We start from the raw sequence: 27046 nt of genomic DNA, 5'->3' as shown, positions 1-27046 counted from the left end.
TGTGAGTGGGGGGAGGGGCAGAGAGAGAGACACACACAGAATCTGAAGCAGGCTCCAGGCTCTGAGCTGTCAGCACAGGGACTGATGCAGGGCTTGAACTCTTGACCTGAGCTGAAGCCTGGCGACTAACCAACTGAGCAACCCAGGTGCCCCGGATTTTATCTTTTAGCTACTGAGAATAATTGATGATTGAAAGCACAACAAGTTCTGATTTTTTAAAAAAAAGATTAAAAAAAAAGAATTCTTTCGGCTTTGAGATCCTTAACTGAGGATGGGAAAGTTGAGGTGGGGAGGATGAACTTAAGTTAAGGAAACCTATAAGAAGATTAAATAAGTAACTGATAAGAGATGACTAAGTCTTCAGTCAAGGAAATGCAGTTCAAGAAGAATAAGAGGCAATGACCTTTCAAATATATTTTAAGAGGAACACTAACATAGGAAGGAAAATCTTCAAGGATTTATTTTTAGGCAACAGGATGAATGGTGACATCATCAAATGAAGGAAGAAATATGGACAAAGCAACATAATTTTTAGAGTGAGAAAGACAGATAATGATTTTATTTAGCAAATCCTTGATTTTGAAAAGCCATTGGATTATCCAAATGGAAGTGGTTAGTACACAAAGGAAAAGTGAGTCTAAACTTCAGGCTGTATCTAGAGAAGGAAATTTGATGGTAGATTTGACTGTCTAGGGAAATATTGAAGGGAGAGGAAAATACACCTGAGGATAGAAAGTAGGAAATGGCAAAAAATCCCCCCAAAGACCAATAAGGTTTGGTCTAAACGGTAGAATAAAAATCATTGAATATGATGTCCTAGGGAAGAGGTCATTTCAAGACTGATAAAGTAGGAGAAGAGGAGAGGGTGGTTCCAGATGGCAGTCTAAGAATATCCTGAACTCACTTCCTGCCATGGACACAACAAACTACAGCTATGCGTGGAATAATTTCTCTGAAAATATCTTGATAACTAGATGAACAGGGCCTCTCCAACAAAGGATTAAAGACCCACATGGAGATAGGGTAGGAGAGGTGGAGACATACCTGCTGCCAAAAAATCCAGTTCTAGGCATGATGACCCCTAATCAGAAGAGATCTCAAAAGTACAGCACTTCCCCCTGTGGAGCAAGGGGTTTGGGCCCTACATCAGACATCTCAACCTTTGGGTCCTGCACGGGAAAGATGAGCCCCCTAAACATAAAACCATGAGGGATTATATCCAGGAGAAGAATAGAACTGGAAGGAACGGAGAACCTGCCTTTAAGGGGCTCACGTGCAGACTCACACACCCTATGACCCAGCGCAAAAACAGCAGCTTGAAAAGCACCTAGTCCTTATGTGAAGCAGACCCAATGACTAATCGTAAAGTGACCACTAGACAGGAAGGAATGTTGTTGGGACTCTCCAGGGACAGAAGGAGTGGTAGGTGCCATTTTTTTCAACCTCTTTCTCCTTGCTAATGCCGACACTGGTGGGTGCCATTTTAGCAATCTCTGCCTAACCTGCTTGCGCAGGTAGGCGCAGACCCCCTCACCGTGCCTCAGCTATGCCACAGTCAGCTGGGAGAGCACCCTCCCCCACACTAGAACCATGTCACAGTCAGCCAGACAAGAGGCTTTCCCTCCCAAACCACAAATCTACCACAGCTAGGCAAATGCCCTACCCCTCCTGTGCCATAGCCATACCACAGCCGGGCAAGCACCTCACAGCCATGGCTGTGGCTCTGCCACTGCTGGTGGGTTCATGTACCCCACACAGGGGATACCTTGGAGTGTCTGGCTCTGGTAGCCAAGGGGATTTTGCTCCTGGGCCTCATGGGTCATCTTCTACACAAAGCCCGTTCTTCGAGACTGGGAGATGTAGCTGTTCTGCCTCATACACGGGAACAAATACAGAAGAGGCAAAATGAGACAGGGGAATATATTTCAAATGAAAGACAAGACAAAACCTCAGATAATGATCTTAGTGAAACAGAGATACATAGTCTACCTGATAAAAAGTTCAAAGTAATGGCCAGAACGTTACTCACTTCACCAGGGAGAAGAATGGATGAATACAATGAGAACTTAAACAAAGAAAATATGAGAAAGTACCAAATAGAAGTTACAGGGTTGAAGAATACAATAATGGATGAAAAATACACTAAAGGGGTTCAACAATAGAGTGGATAAAGCAGAAGAATGGATCAGAGAATTGAAAGGCAAAGCAATGGAACTCACTTAGAGTATCAAAACGAAAAAAGAATTTAAAAAGGTGGAATATCTTGAGGGACTTATGGGACAACATTAATTAGAATAGTATCTGCATATAGGAGTCCCAGAAAGAGAAGAGAGTGAAAGGAACAGAAAGGTTATCTGAAGAAATCATGGCTGAAAACTTCCCTAATCTGGGGATGGAAACAGACATCCAGCTCCAGGAAGCCCATAGAGTTTTAAATAAGATGAACCCAAAGAGGTCCACACCAAGACACCTTCTAATTAAAACATCAAAAGTTAAATACAAAGAGATAATCTTAAGAGTAGCAAGGGGAAAAAGCTTGTTACATACAAGGGAAATCCCATAAAGCCATCAGCAGAATTTTTAGAAGAAACTTTAGCAGAACAGAAGAGAGTGGCATGACCTATTCAAAATACTGAAAGGAGTGTGTGTGTGTGGGGGGGGGCGGCGGGAAACGTTCCAACCAAGAATATTCTACTAAGCAAAGTTATCATTCAGAATTGAAGGAGAGAGAGTTTTCCAGACAAGCAAAACTTTAAAGGAATCCATAACCATTAAACTAGACTTACAAGAAACTGTAAAAGGACTTCTTTTTTAAATTGTTTTAGTGTTTATTTATTTTTGAGAGAGAGGGAGAGAAACAGAGCATGAATGGAGGAGGGCAGAGAGACAGAGAGACACAGAATCCAAAGCAGGCTCCAGGCTCTGAGCTGTTAGCACAGAGCCTGACATGGTGCTTGAACTCACAAACCGTGAGAACATGACCTGAGCTGAAGTCAGACACTTAACTGACTGAGCCATCCAAGTACCCCTAAAAGGACTTCTTTAAATAGAAAAGTACTGATGGTAACTAATGACAATAAAACATAAAAAGTAAAAATGTCACTGGGAAAAAAAATGTATAGTAAAGGTAACAGGTTAATAACTGATAAAGCTAGTATGAAATAGGTCAAAAGAAAAAGATAGATTAACTATAATAATCAGTTCAAAGGTACATAAAATAAAAAGATTGAAAATGTGATATCAAAAGTAAAACATGGGCGGGGGGGAGTAAGAATGTAGTTTTGGAATGTATTCAAATTTAAGTTGCTATCAACTTAAAATAGACTGTTATATACATAGGATGTTATATGTGAATCTCACAGTAACCACAAGCAAACACTTATAGTGAATACCCAAAAGAAAATGAGAAAGGAATTAAATATAACACAAAGGAAAGGTATCAAACCACAAGGATAAAAAGAAAGACAAGAAGAAAGGAACAGAGAGGAATTACAAAATCATCCAGAAAACAGTCAACAAGATGGCAATAAGTACATAGCTATCAATAATTACTTTAAATGTAAATGGAGTAAATACTCCCATCAAAAGATATAAAGTGGCTGAATATTTTAAAAACTACTCACCTATATGTTGCTTATAAGAGACTCACTTAAGAACTAAGGACACCAGACTGAAAGTGAAGGAATGGAAAAAAGATATTTTCTCCACTGAGTCACTGAAGAATTTAAAAGAGAAATTAAAAAATACCTAAATACAAAGGAAAATAGAAATATGATATACCAAAATCTATGGAATGCAGTAAAAGTGATTATAAGAGGTTAAGTTCATAGCAATACAGGCCTATCTCAAGAAACCAAAAAAAAAAAAAAAAAAAAAAAAAGCTCAAATAAACAATCTAACTTTACACCCAAAGGAACTAGAAAAAGAACAAATGAAGCCAAAGTTAGTAGAAGAAAGGAAATAATAAATGGAATAGAACTTAATAGATAATAGAAAAGATCAATGAAATTAAAAGTTAGGTCTTTGAAAAGGTAAAATTGATAAACCTTCAGTTAGACTCACCAGGAAAAAGAGAAGGCTCAAATAAATAAAATTAGAAATGAAATAGAAGTAACAACTGATACCATAGCAATACAAAGGATCATTAGACTAATATGAACAATTATAGGTAAGCAAATAGGGTGACCTAGAAGAATTAGTTATGTTCCCAGAAACATACAATCTTTCAAGACTGAATCATAAGGAAATAGAAAACCTGAACATACTAATTACTTATAAAGAGATTGAATTAGTAACTAAAAACTCCCAACATACAAAAGTCCAGGACCAGAATGCTTCATTGGTAAATTCTACTTAATATTCAAAGAAGACATAATACCTATCCTTCTCAAACTATTCCAAAAACTTGAAGAGGATGAAATGCTTCTGAACTCATTTTACAAAGTCAGCATTACTCTAATACTAAAACCAGACAGGGGCAGCACAAAAAAGGAAAATTACAGGCCAATATCCCTGATGAATATAGATGCAAAAATCCCCAGTAAAGTATTAGCAAATATTAATAAACCAAAATAATCCATTAAAAGGATCATACACTATGATCAAGTGCAATTTATTCTAGGGATGCAAGGATGGCTCAAACGTGCAAATTAATCAATGCGATATACCACATTAACAAAATATAAACATCAGGAGAAAATGGGTGATTGGCGTTGAGGAGGGCACTTGTTGAGATGAGCACTGGGTGTTGTATGTAAGCGATGAATCACGGGAATCTACCTCCAAAACCAAAAGCACACTGTATGTTAATCAATTTGACAATAAATTATATTAAAAAATAATAATTGGAAACAAAAAACCCCACAAAACATAGAAATCATATGATCAATTAAAAAGATACAGAAGAAGCACTTGAGAAAATTCAACATCTATTTATAATAAAAACTCTCAACAAAGTGGGTATAGAGGGAATGTACTTTGACATAATAAAGACCATATATCACAAAATCACAGCTAATATCTTACTCAGTGGTGAAAAACTGAAAGTGTTTCCTGTAAGGTCAGGAGCAAGACACTTTTGGCACTTTTATTCAAAATACTATTGGAAGTTCTAGCTACAGCAGTTCGATCAGAAAAAGAAGTAAAAGGCATACAATTTGGAAAGGAAGTAAAATGGCCACTATTTATAGATGACATGATGCTATTTGTAGGAAACTAAAGGCTCCACCAAAAGAACTTCTGGTGCCAATAAATGAATTCAGTAAATTTTGTGGAATACAAAATTAATATATAAAACTATTGTATTTCTATACACTAATAAATTATCAGAAAGAGAAATCAAGAAAACAATCATTTATGATTGCATCAGATGGTGTAAAATACCTTGGAATATGTTTAACCAGGGGAGTGAAAGACTTGTATACTGAAGACTAGTAAGACACTGATGAAAGAAATTGAGGAAAACACAGATAAGTAAAAACATATTCCATGTTCATGGATTGAAGAATTAATATCGTTAAATATCCATGCTACCCAAAGCAATATTACAGATTCAGTGCAATCCCTATGAAAATTCTAATGGCAATTTTTAGAGACCTAGAACAAATAATGCTAAAATTTGTATGGAGTCGCAATAGACTCTGAATAGACAAAGCAATCTTGAGAAAGAAAAAACAAAACCAGAAGTATCATGCTCCCTGATTTCAAACTATACTATGCAATTACAGTAATCAAAACCGTATGGTACCGGCTTAAAAACAGCCTCATAGATCAGTGGAACAGAATAGTGTGCCTAGAAATAAACTAAAACATCTGTGATCAATTAATCTATAGCAAAAGGAGCAAGAACAATGCAATGAGGAGAGGATAGTTTCTTTAATAATTGGTGCTGGGAAAACGGGACGGCTACATGCAGAAGAATGAAAGTGGACCACTATCTTCCACCATTCACAAAAATTAACTCAAAATGGATTAAAGTCCAATGTAAGACCTGGAACCATAAAATTCCTAGAAGAAAACATTGGCAGTAAACTCTTTGACTTTAGGCTTAGCAATGGTTTTTTTTTTTGATCTGATTCCAAATGCAAAGGTAATAAAAGGAAAAATAAATGTGTCTACATCAAACTAAAACACTTCTGCATAGTGAAAGAATCCATCAATAAAATGGAAGGCAACTTGCTGAATGGGAAAAGACATTTGCAAATCATATATCTGATAAGGGGTTATTAGCACCCAAAATATATAAAGAACTCATACAACTTAACAACAAAATATAATCTGGTTAAAAAATGGACAGAGGCTCTGAATAGACATTTTTCCAAAGAAGACATACAGATAGGCAACAGGCACATGAAAAGATGTTCAACATCATTAATCATCAGGGAAATGCAAAATAAAACTACAATCAGATATCATCTCATACCTGTTAAAACAGCTTTTATAAAAAAGACAAGAGATAACAAGTCTTGGAAGGATGTGGAGATAAGGGAGTCTTCATGCACTGGTGAAGATACCATAGAAAACAGGATGGAGGTTCTTCAATAAATTAAAAATAGAACTACCATATGATCCAACAATTCCACTTCTTGGTATCTATGCAAAGAAAACAAAATCACCAATTCAAGAAGATATATGCATCCCTGTCTTCATTGAAGCATTATCCACAGTAGTCAAAATAGGAAAACAACTTAAGTATCCATCTGTCAATAAATGAATGAAGAAGACCTCTCTCTCTCTCTCTGTCTCTCTCTCTCTCTCTCTCTCTCTCTCACACACACACACACACACACACACACACACACACACACACACACACTGGTATATTACTCAGTCATGAAAAATGAAATCTTGCCATTTGTGACAACATTGATGGACCTTGAGGGTATTATGCTAAGTGAAATAAGTCAGACAGAGAAAGACAAATCCGCATGATTTCAATTCTAATCGGAATCTAAAAAACAAAACTAACAAACGCATAAACCAGAACAAAACTGAGATTCATAGATACAGAGAATAGCGTGGTGGTTGCCAAAGGAGAGGGGATTTGGGGATATGAAGTAGGTAAACAGAATCAAGAAGTATAAACTTCCAGTTATAAAATAAGTAAGTCATGGAGATGTAATGTACCGCACAGGGAATTCAGTCAGCACTTTATTAACTCCGCATGGTGATTGATGGTGATTAGATTTATTGTGGTGACCAGTTTGCAGTGTATACAAGCATCTAATCACTATGTTGTACACGTGAAACTAATATAATATTGTATGTCAATTGTACATCAGTTTAAAAAATGATGAAATCATTTGTAGTGTTGATTATCAAGGAGAAGTAAAGCAAACGTTTACTCCCAATATAGGAGGCTCAAATGCCTGAGCCAGCTATGAAAGTTCATCTTACTTTATACCATTAAGAAAGAAATAAAAAGGAGACAATATTTCGGGAAATGATTTCAACTATCAATTAATGAGAAGTTTGCTGTTAACCATAGCTATTAGGTTTCTTTTATTACATGGAGAAAACATCTTATAAAGGAAGTAACTTTCAAGAATGATTCTTACTCTTAATAATAGGACTCTGTTTTAACATAAGGATGTATTTAAAACAAGCAAGAAATATGTAAGTAGTATATAAATGTATAATACTTAACACTGCTTAGGAAATTATGGCTATTCATACTCTGGGTGACTCAACATTCAGGCAAATGGAAAAGAAAGAATTTATTGTGTGAGATTTTCTGAGTATTTGGAACTAGTGTAGCAGGGCAATTCTAGTATGAAAGAGTTCATGCTGGAGATTAATCTTCAACAAATTTATGACTTGCTCTGGCTCAGAAACTTAAGATCAACTGTTATTCAAGGGCAATGTCTAATAAGTGCAGACTTTAGCCTCACATTTATATGCAAAATTAGTAACTACAATAGGAACCAGATTGTTACAAGGATTGCATTACTTCATTTTATTTATTTTATTTTTATTTTTTTTAAGTTTCTCTATTTATTTTGAGAAAGAGAGACAGAACAGGCAGAGGAGGGGCAGAGAAGGAGCAGTGGGGAGAGAGAGAGAGGAAGAGAGAATCCCAAGCAGGCTCTGCATTGTCAGTGCAAAGCCCAATGCAGGGCTTGAACTCATGAACCGCGAGATCATGATCTGAACTGAAATCACTATGACATCATGACCCGAACTGAAACCAAGGGTCAGATGCTTAACCAGCTGAGCCGTCTAGGTGCCCCACTTTAATCCCTTTTAGAATATGCCTTCAAGAAGAAGGTTCATCATCTTTTTTTTTTTTCTTAATTGTTTAGGGTGAGTTCCCCTGGTTCTCTGTATCTCTGGTCTTCTTCCCTTTATTCATGAAATAAGTTCAGTTTTCTTTATTTGGACCATGTATGGTTATATTGTTTTTATTTAGCACAAAACACTGAGTCACCTGCATGTTAAGTACTCAATTATATGCCTCAGAATCTATGACTAAAGTTGCTTAATGTTCCACTTTCAGAAATTTTTATGAAGCATTTTGCTTTAACTAGAGAATATCTTCCCATAGTGTGCTTGAATTTTGAAATCTCCACTCTCCACTGGGCATAGATTAGTATCTATAAAATCAACTCCATAGCTTTATGAAAACCTCACCTCAGAACTGGATATGTTAAAACATACTTATTCCTTATGAAGAAGAGAGTTTTAATAGTTGCTTCTGTGAGAGGTTGGCAAGAATACAGAGTATTTCCTGAAAATAGTTATAGTACAAATAGGCACATCAGAGATCTGTGGAACACATATTTCACTGTAGAGGCTGGTTAGTTCATTAAAAACTAGCTAATGTGTGAATTAATTGAAAGAGAGACCAAAACACTTTAGTCTGGGACTTGGGTTCTGTCACTTCAGGATGATTCTTTAATCATTAGTGCTGAGCACACCACTTTTCCTTATCACATGCAGAAGACATACTATACTTTGGTATCACTCTATTTCTTTATTGTCGTTTGGAAAATGTTATTAATGTGATATTTATATTTTTCATAGTAATATGGCAGTTGGAATAAAAACCTAGTTAGATGAGTGTTGTAATCTAGAATACAAACCTAGTTAGATGAGTGGAATAAAAACCTAGTTAGATGAGTGTTGTTCCATTTTAAGTTGGAACCTTGAATTTGGAATTCTAGGAGCTCACCTTTACATTTTGATCTTTCAAAGCTTTTTAAGTTACGTGAGCCACTAAAGCAGCTGTCTTTGGCTACTGAAATTATGAAAACAGAGTCACTGAGGTCTCATCTCTATCTGAGGAAATTCTCTGTTTCTGGAACAACTGCCATGGATGTACAAATCTAAGTCTGTTATTTTCAAATTTCAAGAAACCGTGTAACAATACAGATATAAACAACCAGTTGAGAAACCTATTAAAAGGAAAATGTCCAGAAGTTAAAATAACAGTTGTGAAAAGTAAAGCAAAAATAAATTATTAAGTTCTCAAGCATATTCTTCCCGATCAAAACACCCTCCAAGTAGAGGTTGGAATGGATTCATCAGAGAGAGAGAATCTTGTTTCAATTTTGAGTGAAATCTGCTGCTATTGTTTTTGCCTTTAATGACAAAGTCACATAGCTAAAGCCTGCAGTATTATGTGTACATGCAAATACTCTTTTTATATTTTTCTCAGTGTTTCAGAGAAAGACTCTAAAGCAAAAGATAATTTTGGTTGATCTTGGAAAATGTAGTCCTAAGAGAAAGGTGGAGTCCCATTTGGTAACGATGTAACTTTTTATAATCATTCCTGCAGTGTTGAAAAAAGCAGTGAGATTAAAAAAGAAAAAAGTATTTATAAGAACATAAAGCATATACATGCAAAACAATCCAAAGTATGTTTTTGATAATCTACCTTTTTCCCCCCAAATTAACTTATTAATAAAGTTCAGTATTAATGTTTCAACGTGATGTTAAGTGAAAACAGCATGCATACTTTTGCATGTACCTGGGTGTTCGCATTTAGCTGCAACTTGCATTTAGTAAAAAGCAGATGCAGGCTTAGGAGGGGCTCTTCTGTTCTTGTCTCTGTCTGCTAAAAGGCTTCTGAAATGTTTCTTAGGTCAAGAATACAATTTTCTGAAGATGGAGCCTGGAGAAGTAAACTCACTTGGAGAAAGATACGATTTTGACAGTATCATGCACTATGCCAGGAACACCTTCTCAAGGTTGGAGTCTCAGGTTATACCTTTTGACTTTTAATTCCTTTCCTCCGTGTGGCTCCTGACAAAGCTATGCTTAACATTAGAACTTGAAGCTCTTTCAAAGACTGTTGCCCTCAAGTACAAAAATACTCGATTAAGGTTTATAGCCAACACCAGCATTTGAGATTTTAAAAACATGTTTTCACATTTCCTATCAAATACATACATTCAGATTAAAAATTAAAATGGTATGAATTAATTAAAACTATTTCATATTCCTAAGGCAATTTTAAAAGTCCAATGAAAATGATTATTAAACCAATCAGTTTTAAATTGGCATAGCATCATTTAAGGAAACTTAGGCATTCACAAATCACATAGGGTACTTGGTTGTTGAATTGGAATGTTTATTCTCTATTTAAGTTGTGTTCTCTACTGTGTATTTTCTATTGCTCAACTACTAGTTATGCTTGAAAGGTGCTTAACTAATTTAATTCTCAAAGAACATATTATGAAGATATTTTGCCTCATGTAATTTAGAATTTCACCACTTACTAACCTTAAATTCATTTCATTAAAGATTTAATGCTATTTTTAAAGAACGCAATAAATTTCGGTTTCAATAACTTTATTCTAAAGATGATGTCATCGAGCAAATAGTTCCCAGGTAAGGAATTTAGATCTGTCAAATCATTGAAATCATCCCCTTTCCACATTTATGCTCATTTTACACTCATATGTCTAACTCATTCTTTTTTGTCCACTTATGTCCACTTCACAACTCATCTAACATCTATTTCTTTTTTAAATTTTTTTTAAGTTTATTTATTTTGGGGGGGAGGGGCAGAGAAAGAAAGAGAAAGAAGACGCAGGACTCAAAACCACAAACCATGAGATTATGACCTAAGCCAAAGTCAAGAGTATAATGCTTAACCATCTGAGCCACCCAGATGCCCCTCAAACATCTGTTTCTAAGTGCAGGGTCAGAAAGGAGATAAAAAATTCAAATTAATACCCCTGTCTTTTGAAAAATAAATCCTTTTTTTTAACATTTCATTTTTTAAAGATTTTTATTTTTTTTAAGTAATCTCTACACCCAATGCCCACGTTGTAGGTTGAACCTACAACCCCGAAATCAAGAGTCCCATGCTCCACCAACTGAACCGGCCAGGTGCCCCCTAAAATAATTCTTAATAAAAAGTAAAGAATGATGTGTCAATGAGCTTTTAATACTTAGATACATTTTTAAATTATGCTCCTTTAAAAAGACAAAATTATATTATTTAAAAAATTGAGTGTGAACTGTATTTTAATAATTATTCACTGTATTTAATAATTATTTTCTACTGAAGTGTGTATATATACATATATATAGTTTATACCTGTAGTTTATATATTTATATACTGTGTGTGTGTATATATATATATATATTATACAGATATAATATATATGTTGTTTTTGGAATTGAATTTAAGTTTTGGTAGAAATACACCCATAAATTTGGCCTGAAATTAATCTCAAAGAGTTATAAAACTTTATTTTTAGATCAGTGTTTGGAATTGAATTTTCCATAGAAACATGTAACAAATGGGATTCAGGTCCCAGTTCAGCCAAGGCACCTCTCGTATGTTGGTGTATTATATTATTTAGAGCTAAACTGACTTTTGATTCTTTGGAACATAGGAAGTAGTGGAAAGAGGAGAAAATAATTCATTCTTTCTGTCTTTTATAGATGATGAATCTATACCAAAGTCTAAAATATATATTTCCTCTCATTCTGCATTTCTTTTACATGTTTAAATTGCTTCTTTTTCTTCTTTTCCATAAGCCATCCTGCTCTTGCTGCCTGAAGTCCATCACTCCCACCCCCCACACCATGGTGCTGCATGCCAACCAGTCTTGACCCATTATTTGTCTTATTCTTCCAAAATTATCCTATTCAGTCTTCCCAGTGAACTTAGAGTGAAAGTAACTATATCTACCTGTGAGAAGAGTTGATGCAATTCACATTATTTTATTGTTTTGATCTTTAAAGAGAATGTTTACTAACTTGTACATATATTTAAAAACCGAATTTCAGGAGAAAAATTAGTTGTCACAGTTCTTAGCCATCACCTCCAAAGTATTTGAAGCTCTGTGTGTGTGTGTGTGTGTGTGTGTGTGTGCACGCGTGTGTGTTAAAAGACACTGAACATGGGGCGCCTGGGTGGCGCAGTCGGTTAAGCGTCCGACTTCAGCCAGGTCACGATCTCGCCGTCCGGGAGTTCGAGCCCCGCGTCGGGCTCTGGGCTGATGGCTCAGAGCCTGGAGCCTGTTTCCGATTCTGTGTCTCCCTCTCTCTCTGCCCCTACCCCGTTCATGCTCTGTCTCTCTCTGTCCCAAAAATAAATAAACATTGAAAAAAAAAATTAAAAAAAAAAAAAAAGACACTGAACATAAAATTTGCAATCATAACTATTTTTTAAGTGTACACTAAAGTGATGTTAAACTAAATAGTTTACTAAATAGTTAAACTATTTAGTTAAACTAAATAGTTTACTAAATAGTTAAACTATTTAGTTAAACTAAATAGTTTAGTTTAGTTAGTTTAGTTAACTAGTTAACAATAGTTAACTAGTTAACTAATAGTTTAGTTAGTTAGTTAACTAGTTAACTAATAGTTTAGTTAACTATTTAGTTAAACTAAATAATTAAACTATTTTTTAAGTGTACACTTAGTGATGTTAAGTATATTCACATGGTTGTGAAACAGATGTTTGGAACTTTTTCATCTTGCAAAACTGAAACCCAGTGCCCATTAAACAATAATGCCCCATTTCCCCTCCTGCCAGCCCCTGGTGACTACCATTCCACTTTGTGTTTCCATGAACTTGGATACTTTAGATACCTCATTAAGTAGAATCATACAGTATTTGTCCTTTTGTGATTGGCTTATTTCATTTAGCATGATGTCTTCATGGTTTATCCAAGTTGTAGCATGTGAAAGGATTTCCTTCCTTTTCAAGGCTGAGTAATTTTCCATTGTATGTATATACCATGTTTTATTTATCTATTTATCCACTGATAGACATTTGAGTTGCTTCCACTTGTTGGCTATTGTGAATAGTACTGCTATCAATATGGGTATGCAAATATCTTTGCCAAATCCTGTTTTCAATTATTTTGCATATATACCCAGACATAGGATTGCTGGATCATATGGTAGTTCTATTTTTAATTTTTCGAAGAAACTTCATCATGTTTTCTATAGTAGCTGCACCATTTCACAATCCCACAGCAGTACACAAAGTGTTCCAATTAATCCATATCCTTACCAACATGTGTTATTGTCTCTTTTTTTTTTTTTTTTCTCTTTTTAAATAGTAGCCATCCTAATGGGTATGACTTGATGTTTCATTGCAGTTTTGATTTTCATTTCTTTGATGATTAATGATGTTGAGTATCCTTTCGTGTGCTTTCTAGTTGTGTATTGTCTTTGGAGAAATGTCTATTCAATTCTTTTGGCCATCTTAAAGTCAGATGATTCATTTTTTGTTGTTGAATTGTAGGAGTTCTGTATACATTCTGGCTCCTTATTGGATGTATAATTTGCAAATATTTTCCTTTTTTCATCTTTGCTGCATAGTAGTTTTTTTTTTTTTTATTTGTGTAGTCCCACTTACCTGTTTTTGCTTTTGTTAACTGTGCTTTAGTGTCATATCCAAGAAATTATTGCCAGATTCTATGTCATGAAGGTTTTCCACTATTTTCTTCTAGGATTTTTATAGTTTTGGGATTTGTGTTTAGGTCTTTAATCTATTTTTAGTTAACTTTTTATATAGCTTAAATAATTGCCTAACTTTATTGTTTTATGTGGATATTCAGTTTTCCCAGTATCATTTATTGAAAAAATATATATATACATTTCTGATTGTTTTTGGCACCCTTGTTAAAGATTATTTGCTGTGTTTACTAGGGTTTGTTTCTGAGATTCTTATTCTGTTCCATTGGTCTATAGGTCTGTCTTTATACCAGTAACACACTGCTTTGATTACTTTAGCTTAATAATGTGTTTTGAAATCATAATGTGTGAGTCTTCCAACTTTGTTGTTTTCAAAATTTTTTAACTATTTGAGGTTTTATGAAATTCCATATGAATTTTGGGTCTGTTTTTCTGTCTCTGCAAGAAATTATATTGGGTTTCGATAGAGATTGTGCTGGATCTATAGATCATTTTGTGTCATGTGGACATTTTAACAAATTAAGCGTAGAATGTCCATGCCATCCATAAGAATGGAATGTCTTTCCATTTATTTTTGTCTTCTTTAATTTCTTTCAACAATGTTTTGTAGTTTTAATTTAGAAGTCTTTCACCTTTTTGGTTGGGCTTATTCCTAAGTACTTTATTCTTTTTGATGGTATTTTAAATGGATTTTTTTTCTTTTTTCTTTTTAAGTTTTTAATGTTTATTCATTTTTTGAGAGAGAGAGACCGAGACAGAGCAAAAGCAGGGGAGGAGCAGAGAGAGGGAGACCCAGAATCTGAAGTAGGCTCCAGGCTCTGTGTTGACAGACATGGGGCTCGAACTCACAAACTGTGAGATCATAACCTGAAGTCAGACGCTTAACCACCTGAGCCACCCAGATGCCCTTGGAATTGTTTTTCTTCATTTCCTTTTCAGATTGTTCATTGTTATTGTATGGAATTGCAACTGATTTTTGTGTGTTCAGTTTGAATGCTGCAACTTTGCTGAATTTATTAGTTCTAACTTTTTTTGTGGACTCCTTAAGGTTTTCTACACATAGGATTATATGATCTGCAAAGAGAGAAGATTTCAATTCTTTTTTTCTTATTTTACTTCTTTTTCTTGCCTAATTGCTCTGGCTACAACTTCCAATACTATGTTGAATAGAAGTGGTGAGAGTGGACATTTCTGCTTTGTTCTTGATCTTAGATGAAAAACTCAGTTTTTCACTGCTGAGTATGATGTTAGCTGTAGGTTTTTCATTCATGGTCTTTATGTTGAGATGGTTTCCTTCTATTCCTAGTTCATTGAAAGTTTTTATCTTGAAAGGTGTGAATTTTGTCAAATGAGTTTTCTACATCAGTTAGATGAACATGTGGTTTTTTGTTCTTCATTCTATTAATGCAAATATTTGAAATTTTATATATTTTTTCTATTCTGGATCCAGGGAGTCTGTAAAAGTTTTAGTTGTTTTCATGAATGTAGCCCATCAGCAGATTTGGGTACTTACTTTTAGGGAGAATAGGACTAGATAAATGGGATCTTTATATGCATGGGTAATTTGGAATATAGAGGCTTGTTAACTGGGATTGCTCATTTTTCATTAATAAAAAAATTACAAAATTTTACAAAGTTTCTTTAAAAAGCATAGCTCATTCACTCTTCTCATGTAGATGGAGCCAGTGAAGATTAGTATGTGAAGCCTTTTGTAATCTGTCTCTGGCCTATTGATAGTGCCTCACTGAGGATAGTCAGGAAGAGCCTGCATTACTTAATGGCCTGGATGTGGAGGGAGAGAATTGTTAACTTCCTGACCACAAAGAAAGAACAAAAGAAATGGTGACTTACCCCCTTCTGAATGAGAGGTTACCTCAGTAGAGAGAAGAAGTCAAAATTCATCACTCTGTTGTCTGAGTTTGAATATATTCATGCCAAGATGTCCTTGACCTTTTCAAGTTGAACTGTTTTGAAAACTGGAAAAAATCAACCTTTAAAGATTACAAATCTGTTTTTAGAAATAGGAAATAGTGAATACTTTGTTGGTGCTGAAGTACTACAGAAATGGCAGCCCTTCACTAATTTGGACTTACCCTATTTAATGTATATGTTGATTCATGAAGTGTAGTTGAAGAATGGCTTTTCTCACTGCTACCCTATTTTATAGCTCTACTTCCCCTTCAATTGCACTGGCCTAGCTGTAGTTGCATCTAATTAAGTATGTGCAAGCCCTCACTTTTGCTAGTCACCTCCCATAAATCATTAGTTTCCCTCCCTACTTTTATCTCAGGCAGTATGCATGTGGCGTTCTCTAGATACTTAAATTTATAGAGTTCCATTCTCTATTTGCGTTATCCAGGTTTTATCTAAAAGATCACTACCCTGACCTCGGAGCCAGAGAGGTTAGTCATAAAATACTCATAGATCATGTCACTCCCCTGTTTACCATCTTCCAAATATTAACAGTTTTCCTCAGGCTACGAGTCACATCATCTGTGTGACACTCAGACACTTTAAGGATCCTCCCATCTCTGAGCCGTTGAATTTCCTGTTTTTTCTCTCTGGAAGTCCCTACTCCCATTTACCCACAATGCCCCCGCCTTCACTCCCTTCATGTTTGCCCAATTTGTCAACTTCCAAGTGAATTTTCCTTTGATCTCACTGTTTAAAAGCTACCCCATCACTGGGTAATCAATATCCGTCTTCACTTCTTTTTCTCCATAGTACCTGTCACTATCTCAGTTGTCAGTCTTTTGTTTAATGTCTCTCACCCCACACTAAAATGTGAGAATCCTGAGTGTTTATTAAAGGCTATAAATCCAGACTTACCACAGTGCTTGGTTAGTATTCCCTAAAGGAAAGAATAAGTAGAGGTGAAATTTCCTTTAACTTGTATTTAATATACAATGTATTCATTAAAGCTTTGGAAAGGCGTTTCATGTCTTTCATCTTATTTAAAAAAATTTTTTACAATTGTATTTCTTAATTTCAGATACTTTTGGGACACCTGGATGGTTCAGTTGGGTGAGCTTCCAACTCTTGAATCTGGCTTAGGTCATGATCCCACATGCAATTGAGCCCCATGTTGAGCTCTGCACTGAGCATGGAGCCTGCTTAGGATTCTCTCTCTCTCTCTCTCTCTCTCTCTCTCTCGCTCTCTCTCCCCCCCCTTTTTGTCCCTCCCCTGCTCTTGCTGTCTCTCTCTCTCTCTCCCTAGAATAATAAAAAAAAAAACTAATTTCAAATACTTTTATAGAAAGCTTTTCTTTTTTTTGAAAACCCTCATATACGCCATCCTTCTTACCACTGGAATAGTTTCCCACTCTAACTTTTAAGCTCAGTTCTTCCTTTAGAGCTATAAATGTTGATATTCATTGCAAAATTAAGATTATCTTTAATGCAGTATATTCAGAATTTTTAGTTTTGAATATTAAGAAGATGTTGAGTTTTATCACGACCTTGGTCTCACAACTCAGTGTCTCTAAGTTAGCATCATGGATGCATTGCTAGTTTTATCCTCTTAATTTTACCACGAAAATTTTATTTTCTAAGTTTTTTTAAATTTTTTTTAACGTTTATTTATTTTCGAGACAGAGAGAGACAGAGCATGAACGGGGGAGGGCCAGAGAGAGAGGGAGACACAGAATCTGAAACAGGCTCCAGGCTCTGAGCCGTCAGCACAGAGCCCGACGCGGGCTTGAACTCACGGACCGCGAGATCATGACCTGAGCTGAAGTCGGACGCTTAACCGACTGAGCCACCCAGGCGCCCCTAAGTTTGTTTTTTAATGTTTATTTTTGAGAGAGATAGAGAGTGCAAGCAGGGAAAGGGAAGAGAGAGAGGGTGGTACAGAATCCGAAGCAGGCTCCAGTCTCTGAGCTGTCAGCACAGAGCCTGACGTGGGTCTCGAACCCACAAACTGCAAGATCATGACCTGAGCCGAAGTCTGATGTTTAACCGACTGAGCCACCCAGGCATCCTGAAAATTTTATTTTCTTTCTGTGTGTGCATTTATCAAAAAACTATTTTGCTTTAAACTGTTGTTTCTAAAATTTGACACTTTCTTTTTTCTTGTTCTTTTAATATATAGTTTGATACTTGGACTTCTAAGAATACATGGGTTAATTAGTAATTTAACTAAAAAATAACATATTTTGCTTGACTTTTACAATCTTAGTAACCTTAAAAATATGTATTATACATTGTCCTTAAAAATAGATTTCTATGAGGAAAATTTGTTTTACAATTTAGTAATCCAAGGGTTCTTAGATCTGCTTAAAAGACTAAAATAAAAACCATGGTTTACTTGGTGTGGGAAGCTATGTAGAATTCTAGATTTTAAAAATCATTTCTAAATTAAAGTGAATTTCATCATTGACTTTATGCTAGGTATACAGTTTAACACAACTTTTTTTTTTTCCTACTTCGATGAACGTGTTTTGAAAGTCTGGCGCACTATTTAAATTTCAACACTGATGCTTTTTCCTTTTAATTGACACGGTTTTGAAAAAAAATAATCTTATACTTGTAAGGAATGTAATTGTCTTAATTTGGTGACTTATGTGTGGCTTGCTTCTGATTTTTTTCAGGGGGATGTTTCTGGATACTATTCTCCCATCTCGTGATGATAATGGCATACGTCCTGCAATCGGTCAGCGAACCCGTTTAAGCAAAGGAGATATTGCACAGGCAAGAAAGCTGTATAGATGTCCAGGTATGGCACCATACGAAAACAGAACCATAATTGTGCCTGATTGCACTCTTCCAGATGAATAAGCCACAGTTTACTGAACTGTTTACTTGTGTCTCTCCATGCTGGCAAGTGACGTATTCAGTTCAAAGTCAGTTAATCATAAAATGAAATGAGAGAACTCTGGAACACCCATTGATATAATTAAAAACAAATTGCTAGAAATCAAATGTAAGGCACAGGGATAGTATGTTTTATTTGTTTTAACTTAACAAGTAAAAGAGCAAAAAAGCATGATTGTTTCATAGTTGTTATTAAATAGTTGCATGATTTCATAGTCAAATGTTGAATTTTCTTGCCAACATAAAAAGAATATTTTTTATTTCAACTTCAGAATTGAGTACTAAATGATCTTTTTTCTTGCAAATACTATCATTAATGGTATACAAATTCAAATTTTATTAGTTTGAATTTTATAACTTCTTTTGAGTAAACTGAGTTCTAGCCATGTTGCTAGTGAGTTACTGTATGTTTTGCTACTGGATAAAGTTGTGAAAAAGAGATTAAGGGAAGGTGTTAGTAAGAATGTTCCAAGACTCAATCGTCTAAGAGAGAAAAAAGGGTTTTCTTCCAAACTGGAAATACTGCATATTTTATGCTCCTCCTCCATAGTCAAAATCCTTTGAAACACCCTAATTCTAAGAAATATGTTTAGCTTTGGTTAGCACAGCTTTCCCCCAAATTTTGGTTCATGTATATATGAATGTATGTGTGGTGTTTATTTTTTTAATGTAAATTTCCACAGGAAAGATGGATTTATAAGTGAATGGTACCACTGTGACAAAAGAAATGAATGATCCTTGGGTAATTTCTGTCAATACTGGATGTACCATATTTTTTAACTTTGAGTGTAGAAAATTTGTGGGAAAATTGTGTGACTAATAGCACTTAAATGAGTAGAAAGTTCACATATAAAACCAGTTTGATTGTCTCTCTAAAAACATATATACATATATATAACACTTAGAAAGCAAACTGGAGATACGTTTGCACACTGAATTGTAAGAAAGGCAGTGAGTAGGAATCAAAAAAGTAGTAAAAATTTGTGACACTATAATTTTCAGCCTATAGGTCTTAAATATTTCAGTTATTAATAGGAAGATAAGTATAGTTTTCACTTGAGATTTTCATTATGTACATACATAAATAGGCTATTTTTTTCTTTAAATGCAGTAATAATGTGTAAATTGGTTTGTTAATACAGTGAAACCACATTCATGAAGGTACCATCATCAGTGAGAAAGATATCTTGTGTTTTTAAAGCAGTATAAAAGGCAAGTTGCTTATTAATGGCATGATGAAGACAGAGCTAAGAAATATATGTATTAAAAAATAAAAATATATTAACTTTTAGTTCATGAAATCTTTGAGAATGACTTTTTTCCTATCTTGGACTTTTTAATGCCCACCAAACAAATCCCTCCTTGTCTCTCTTTTTTCTGTCTCTTGCTCTGTTTCTCTCTCTCTCTCTCTCTCTCTCTCTCTCCCTCTCTCTCTCTCTCTCTCGGCCAGTGTGTGTGTGTGTGTGTGTGTGTGTGTGTGTGTGTGTGTGTTTCTCTGCAGTCCTTAGCTTTGAGCCCTGTATATGGTTATGTATTTAACATTATTCATTACTTTACAATGGGGAGTCCTAATGATATTGGTATAAATACAGGCCAAATAAACTTAAGTTACACTGATGTAGTAGGTTTACCAGTAACTCCAAGAATATCAGTGGAATAATGTTAAAGAGTCATAACTGTACATAGAAGACTAAATAGGATGACTTATTTGAGAATCACCTGGGAAGAAAGTGTTTATAAAATGAAATCTGGTTGTGTCTTTTTTATTTGTACTTTTTAAAAAAGTTTATTTATTTTGAGAGAGAGAGAGAGAGGGCAACCGGGGGAAGGGACAGACAGAGAGAGAGAGAGAGAGAGAGAGACAGAGACAGAGACAGAGAGCAAGAGAGAGAATCCCACGTAAGCTCCATGCTCTCAGCATGGAGCCCGATGCAGGGCTGGAACTCATGAACCCTGAGATCATGACCTGAGACCAAGAGTGGGAAACAACCCACTTGAGCCACCCAGGTGCCCCTAGCTATGTCTTGGTTTTAATACAGAAAGAAGGTATAAAACTGCGTATTCCTTTGGAGTTTCTCTTGTTTTCTTTTGTTAGAAATTGCTCGTGAATAGATCCAATCAGAGGCATTTGGCTACACCATTCCAACTCTTTACTTTGTATCAGTTTATGCTGAAAGCTCTATTAGATCTGCATTTTATAAAGGTATTCCTTGAAAGTTTAATCTTGAAAGGAATGCCGACCTGAGTCACACTTAAATATGTGACGTTGTGGCTTTTATGGTCTGTGATAAGTCCAAGGGGCCCTGGGTCCAAGAGGGCAGACTTCTAATGGGCAGGTTATAATTCGCAGACTGAAAATATTGTTGCTGTTCCACTAATAACATAGGAAATGTGTTTTTATCTATTCGAGATGAACAGCATTAAAATATATGTATTTCTAATTCCATTAAAACAATAGGCACTGTTGTTTTTTATGAGACTTTCTAGCTGATAAAGAACGTGTAATCCGTTATTATGTTTGTCTATATACATATGCCAGAGATATAAATTAGATTTGTATGTGAAACCTGAATTACTTATGCAGTCGGGGCCTACTAATTATGAAAAAGCTCCCTTCAGGAATAAAGTTGTGTTTTTAAGGTGATGGAACAAAGATAACGTTTCCTTTGGTTTAGAATTATTTTCATTGCCATTTCTTGTTCTTTTAGAAGCAGACAAGAACAATCTCCTTATGCATTGTTAATATAAAGAGAGAATATGATCCTTCACAGCCCTGGCACTCTTCCGACATAAGAGCTGGTCATCCATCGCTAGGCCACGTAGGCCCAGAAAGGGGAAGGAAGGGAAACAAAGGGAGAGCTGCTAAACTCCAGGATTCATTAGGTTTCAGGACAGTGCTGCTCAAAGGCCAACCCTGTGTCCTTTGGACAGCTGCCAAGTCTTTCTAGCATTAAGGAACCCTAAAAGGATGCCCACTAATGCTGCTTTCAACACCTGTCATTAAAATCCCTTGCATCCTACATCCTGTCAGGACCAGATACACCCATGTAGTGGTGGATTATTATTATTATTATCATTATACTCTTCATCTTCCCTTTATGCCAGTAATCAGCAGTTTGCTTCTGAAGGAGATCTTCTCTAGGGCACATGAGTTGGAGTGGATATTTCTTCTCTTCATAAATCAGTAATGTGTGCTATTGTTTCTCTCTTTGTTTTCCTTGTGATTCTCATTTTCTCAGTGTATTTTTCTACTTTGATCTAATCATAGGATTTCCTTTCCTTTTTTATTTCTAAACTGTTTAACAGTCACTGGTCTTCATTTGCATTTTGTCTTAATTTAGTTTTTATCTAGTGCCATAACCGTTTTACCCTTTTTTTTTTTTACTTAGTACTTATACCCACTCTCAACCCTAATATTCTCTCAGTAAATCTTCCCCAACTAAATATGTCAAGTAACCTAATCAAATCAGGAAAAATATAAAATAAATGGTTATGTAAAAAGAAAGAGCCTTCTGAGGATTAGAATCTTTTTTGTTACATAGAAGCATATACGTATTCACACATCAGCACACGTACAGTCCGTGTTCACAGATTTAAAAGCTCTCAGTGCTGGTACACACACAGTATGTGTGCAGGATATCCCTGTCTATGGATGCGCATTTGTGTGGAGGTTTTAGGGATGGAAGGCCAGGTTCAGCAAGCATAGAGTCTGAATATTAAAAACTTCACACTGCTTTAAACATTTGTTTCATTAAATTTACCTTTAAAATTGACATAAGGTTCTTGGCAGTTTGCCAAAGCATTAATCTCTTGGTTCCTCATCTAATTTTCCGAGATTCCAGGTAGTATATACCTTCTATACAGGCTTGTATATACACAATTCTTGGCTAAAATACTGCCCCACATGCAAAAGAATTAACTCAGCCATTTTTTCCCGCATTTATTCGTGGACTCATTTATTCATCTCCCTGTAAACTTTCCCTAGTTCCGTGGATGGTACCGTGCAGAGGTCCTCAGGCAGCCGAAGCCAGAACTGTGGTGAGCATTCTCACCTCGTTCCTCCCTCACTTCTTGCAGTGAGTCAGTCCTGCTGCCTTCCTAAAATCTTGCATTCTTGCACATCCCCTCCTCCAGGGAACCTCCGCTTTTGTCTGGATTGCTGAAATGCCTCCTAATTCACCTCTTGCTTCCATTCTTACATCTCTTTATTTCTCTGGCCATGTTTCTGTTAAAGTGGCTTTTTAAAAAATGTTTATTTATTTTAGTTTTGAGAATCCAAAGCAGGCTCCAGGCTCCCAGCTGTCAGCATAGAGCCCGATGCAGGGCTTGAACTCAGGAACCTGAGGTCATGACCTGAGCCTAAGTCGGATGCTTAAATGACTGAGCCACCCGGGAGCTCCTAAAGTGGCTGTTTAACATTCAAATGTTGCTCTGCCTATTTGTAGGATAAAGGCTAATTTCCTTTCCATTATGTCACTTCAAGATTTTTTCCACTCTTCCCTGAGTGTTTTCTCTAGTTAGTTCCTCTACAGCCTAGTTTGTCACCTCTCTTTCGTCACGCTCCTGACACCATAGTATGCTTGCCTCTGGCCTCTTCCTCCAGCCAGAAGGCTGGCAACTGCATCCTGGTAAATCCTAGCTCATGTTGAGGATTCAGCTCCTATGTCACGTCCTCCTTAAAGACTCTCTGGTCTCCCAGAACTCTACGGCGGTAAATGCCTTATTTGATCCTGGTCTTTGTATCTTACTCATCTAATCATCGGTTCATTTGCCATTTCCCACACTAGATATAAGCTGTCGTGGGCTTGGAGTTGGGGTTTCCCTCTTGGTGTTCTGAATCTGATGTAGATTAAGTGCTCAATAAATAGTTGCTGTATGAATGAATGAGTCACCGTTAACCCGTGAAAGGCACCGTGCCAGATGCTGTGGCCACAGAAGAGGAAGCATAGACAACACACACAAATGGCTGAGCCTCTGGGGTATCACACAGACGATATCACTTGGTGAGGAAGTAACTCTCATCCTTAAAGGATGCTACTGCAGTTCTGTGAGGAGTGCACACTGGGGGAGGATGGCTCCTTGGAGTGGGCGCTTATGCTTCATTTTAAAGGGTGATTCAGACTAGGCTAGGTAGTTACTATTGAAATGTGCTTTAAAATATTTCAGTAATTAGGGGCACCTGGGTGGCTCAGTGGGCTGAGCACCAGGCTCTTGGTTTCGACTCAGGTTGTGATCTTGTGATCCTGTGATTCATGACTTCGAACCCCCCATGAGGTTGAGCCCCACGGTGAGTTTGAGCCCACATGTGAGCTCAAGCCCCACATTGGGCTTACTGCTCTCAGCATGGAGCCTGCTTCAGATCCTCTGTCCCCTTTCTCTCTCTGCCCCTCCCCTGCTCGCAAGTGTGAGTCTCTCTCTCTCAAAAATAGAACATTGAGGGGCGCCTGGGTGGCGCAGTCGGTTAAGCGTCCGACTTCAGCCAGGTCACGATCTCGCGGTCCGTGAGTTCGAGCCCCGCGTCGGGCTCTGGGCTGATGGCTCAGAGCCTGGAGCCTGTTTCCGATTCTGTGTCTCCCCCTCTCTCTGCCCCTCCCCCATTCATGCTCTGTCTCTCTCTGTCCCAAAAATAAATAAACGTTGAAAAAAAAATTAAAAAAAAATAGAACATTGTAAGAAATAACATAACTGGAATAATTAATCTCACATTATTTCTCAGGTGATTTAAGATTCCTTTTAGCATTTCCTTGTCTTAAAGTCATTTTAAACCCACATTTTATTTATTATATTTAAAAGCTTATGGATGTAAATATAAGTTAATTAGGTAGTACTAAGTTGATTGGATACAATTTTATTTCTTCCCCTAATCTAGAATTTGTCAAGCTCCTTTGGGAAGAGATTTATCTAACAGAAATTATTGTGTATATCTACCTATGTTTTCTGTAACCTTAATAAAATTATAATTGTGATCCTATGGAATATGGAGAAAGTTAAGTTCTCAATCTTTGGTATTTGATAATATCACAGACATTTGATAAGGACAGTATCTGTAGATGGAAGTGAAGACAGCTGCAAATTTAAGCATGTAATTAATAGGAAAAGAGTTTGTAATAATCGTTCAAGAAACACAATCCAAATAGCATTTATACAATTTAAACACAATTTTCTATTCTGGAAGAATAAGGTATATGCGAATTACCTGATTCGGAAGTGAAATTAATCCTATGATAAAGTACTTAGAAGTTTAACTGCCTTTTTGTTACTAATTGTTTTTTATTTTGGCAAAACAAACACATAATATGAGATCTATCTTATTACCGAATTTGTAATTGCACAGTAAATACTGTTAACTCTATGCACATGGTTGTACAGCAGATCTCCAGAACTTTTTCATCTTGCATGATTGAAACTCTATACCCACTGAGCAGCAACTCTTCATTTCCCTCTTCCCCAGCCCCTAGCAACCAGCATTCCACTTTCCACTTCTACGAGTTTGACTCTTTAGAACCCTCGTGTAAATGGAATCGTGCAGTACTTATCTCTCCGTAACTGTAATGTCTCTGTAACTGACCTTGGCATAATGTCCTCCAGATTTATCTGTTTTGTGGCATATGACAGATTTCTTTGTTTTAAGGCTGTATAATATTCTGTTTTATGTATATACCGTAGTTTCTTTATTCACTCATCTACTGATGGATGTTTAGAGTATTTCTGTCTCTTGGCCAATGTGAATAATGCTGCAGTGAATACAGGAACACGCATGTCTTTTCAGGATCCTGTTTGCAATTCTTTTGAATAAATACCCAGAAGTGGGATTGTTGGATCGTTTGGGAATTATATATATATATAATTTTTGAGGAAATTCCACACTGTTTTCCATGGTGGCTCCACTATTTTATGTCTACCAATAGTGCACAAAGGCTATATTTTCTCCCATTTCCATGCAAATACTTCTTATTTTCTGCTTTTGTTTGTTTGTTGATAATGGCCATCCTAACAGATGTGAAGTGTTACTTCATTGTAGTTTTGATTTGCATTTCCCTGATGATTAGTGATGTTGAGCATTTTTTTTTTCGTATGCATGTGGATCATTTATATGGCTTCTGTGCCCATTTTTAAATTGGGTTATTTTGTTTTTTCCTATTGACTTGTAGGAGTTTCTCATATATTTTGAATACTAACCCCTCATGAGATACATGATTTGCAGATATTTTCCCCCATTCAGAAAGTTGTCGTTCACTCTGTTGATTATTTCCTTTGGTGCACAGAAGCTGTTTTAGTTTGATGTAGTCTCACTTGTCCATTTTGCTTTTATTTCCAGTGCTTTTGGTGTCGTATCCAAGAAATCATTGCCAGAATTACTGTTCTCAAGCTTTTCACCTGTTTTCTTCTAGAAGTTTTATAGTTTTGGGTCTTACATTTAAGTGTTTAACTCATTTTATGTTCATTTTTGTGGATGGTATAAGAAAAGTGTCCAATTTCATTCTTCTGTAATGTGTATATCTGGTTTCTTCAATGCCATTTGTTAAAGAGACTATCCGTTCCCCATTGAGTAGTCTTGTCACCCTTGTTGAAGATCATTTGACCATATATATATATATATATATATATATATATATATATATATATGGGTTTATTTTTGGGCTGTCTGTTCTCTTCTGTTGTTCTATTTATGTCTATCCTATGCCAGTATCATATACTGTTTGGAATACTGTAGCTTTGTAATATGTTTTAAAGTCAGGAAGTGGGAGACTCTAGCTTAGATTTTCTCAAGAGTGTTTTGGCTATTTTGGGTTTGTGGTTCTTTGTAAATATCAGGATTTAGTTTTTTCTCTTCCTGCAAGAAATGCCATTGAGATTTTGATAGAGATTGTGTTGACTCTGTGGATTGCTTTGGGTAATATGGATATTTTAACAATACTATGTCTTCCAGTCATGAATACAGGTCATCATTCCATTGATTTGTGTTATCTTTAATTTTTTTTTCCGCAGTGTTTTGTAATTTACAGTGTACAAATCTTTTGCCTCATTGGTTTATTGCCAAATATTTTATTATTTTTGATGCTATTATAAATAGGATTATTTTCTTAATTTCCCTTTTGAAATTGTTTGTTGTTGGTATATAGAGATGCAACTGATTTTTTGTATCCTGCAACTTTGCTGAATTTGTTTATTAGTTCTAACAGTTTTATGTGTATGTGGAATGTTTACTGTTTTATACTTTAAGATAGTGTCATCTGCCTAGAGAGATAGAAGTTTAATTTTTGAATTATATTTAGTTTTACAGTAATTTTTATTAGGACAGTTATAATAATAATTTGCCTGTTTATATTTATTTATGTCTTTTTTTCC

General features: G+C 35.8%; 1 protein-coding gene across 4 annotated transcripts in view; it reads left to right on the top strand.

Moving 5' to 3' along the window:
• TLL1 (tolloid like 1) overlaps positions 1-27046 on the top strand; it is a 213385-nt gene that overhangs the window by 108891 nt on the left and 77448 nt on the right. For all 4 annotated transcript variants that reach the window (XM_045463733.1, XM_045463738.1, XM_045463745.1 and 1 more), the window contains 2 exons: positions 10082-10187; positions 18475-18599. In XM_045463733.1, coding sequence (XP_045319689.1) covers positions 10082-10187; positions 18475-18599 — 231 coding nt within the window. The remainder of the gene's footprint in view (positions 1-10081; positions 10188-18474; positions 18600-27046) is intronic.

The sequence above is a fragment of the Leopardus geoffroyi genome, chromosome B1 (assembly GCF_018350155.1).
Source record: "Leopardus geoffroyi isolate Oge1 chromosome B1, O.geoffroyi_Oge1_pat1.0, whole genome shotgun sequence".
In the NCBI taxonomy this organism is placed as follows: Eukaryota; Metazoa; Chordata; class Mammalia; order Carnivora; family Felidae; genus Leopardus; species Leopardus geoffroyi.
This window is presented reverse-complemented; position numbering and strand designations above follow the sequence as displayed.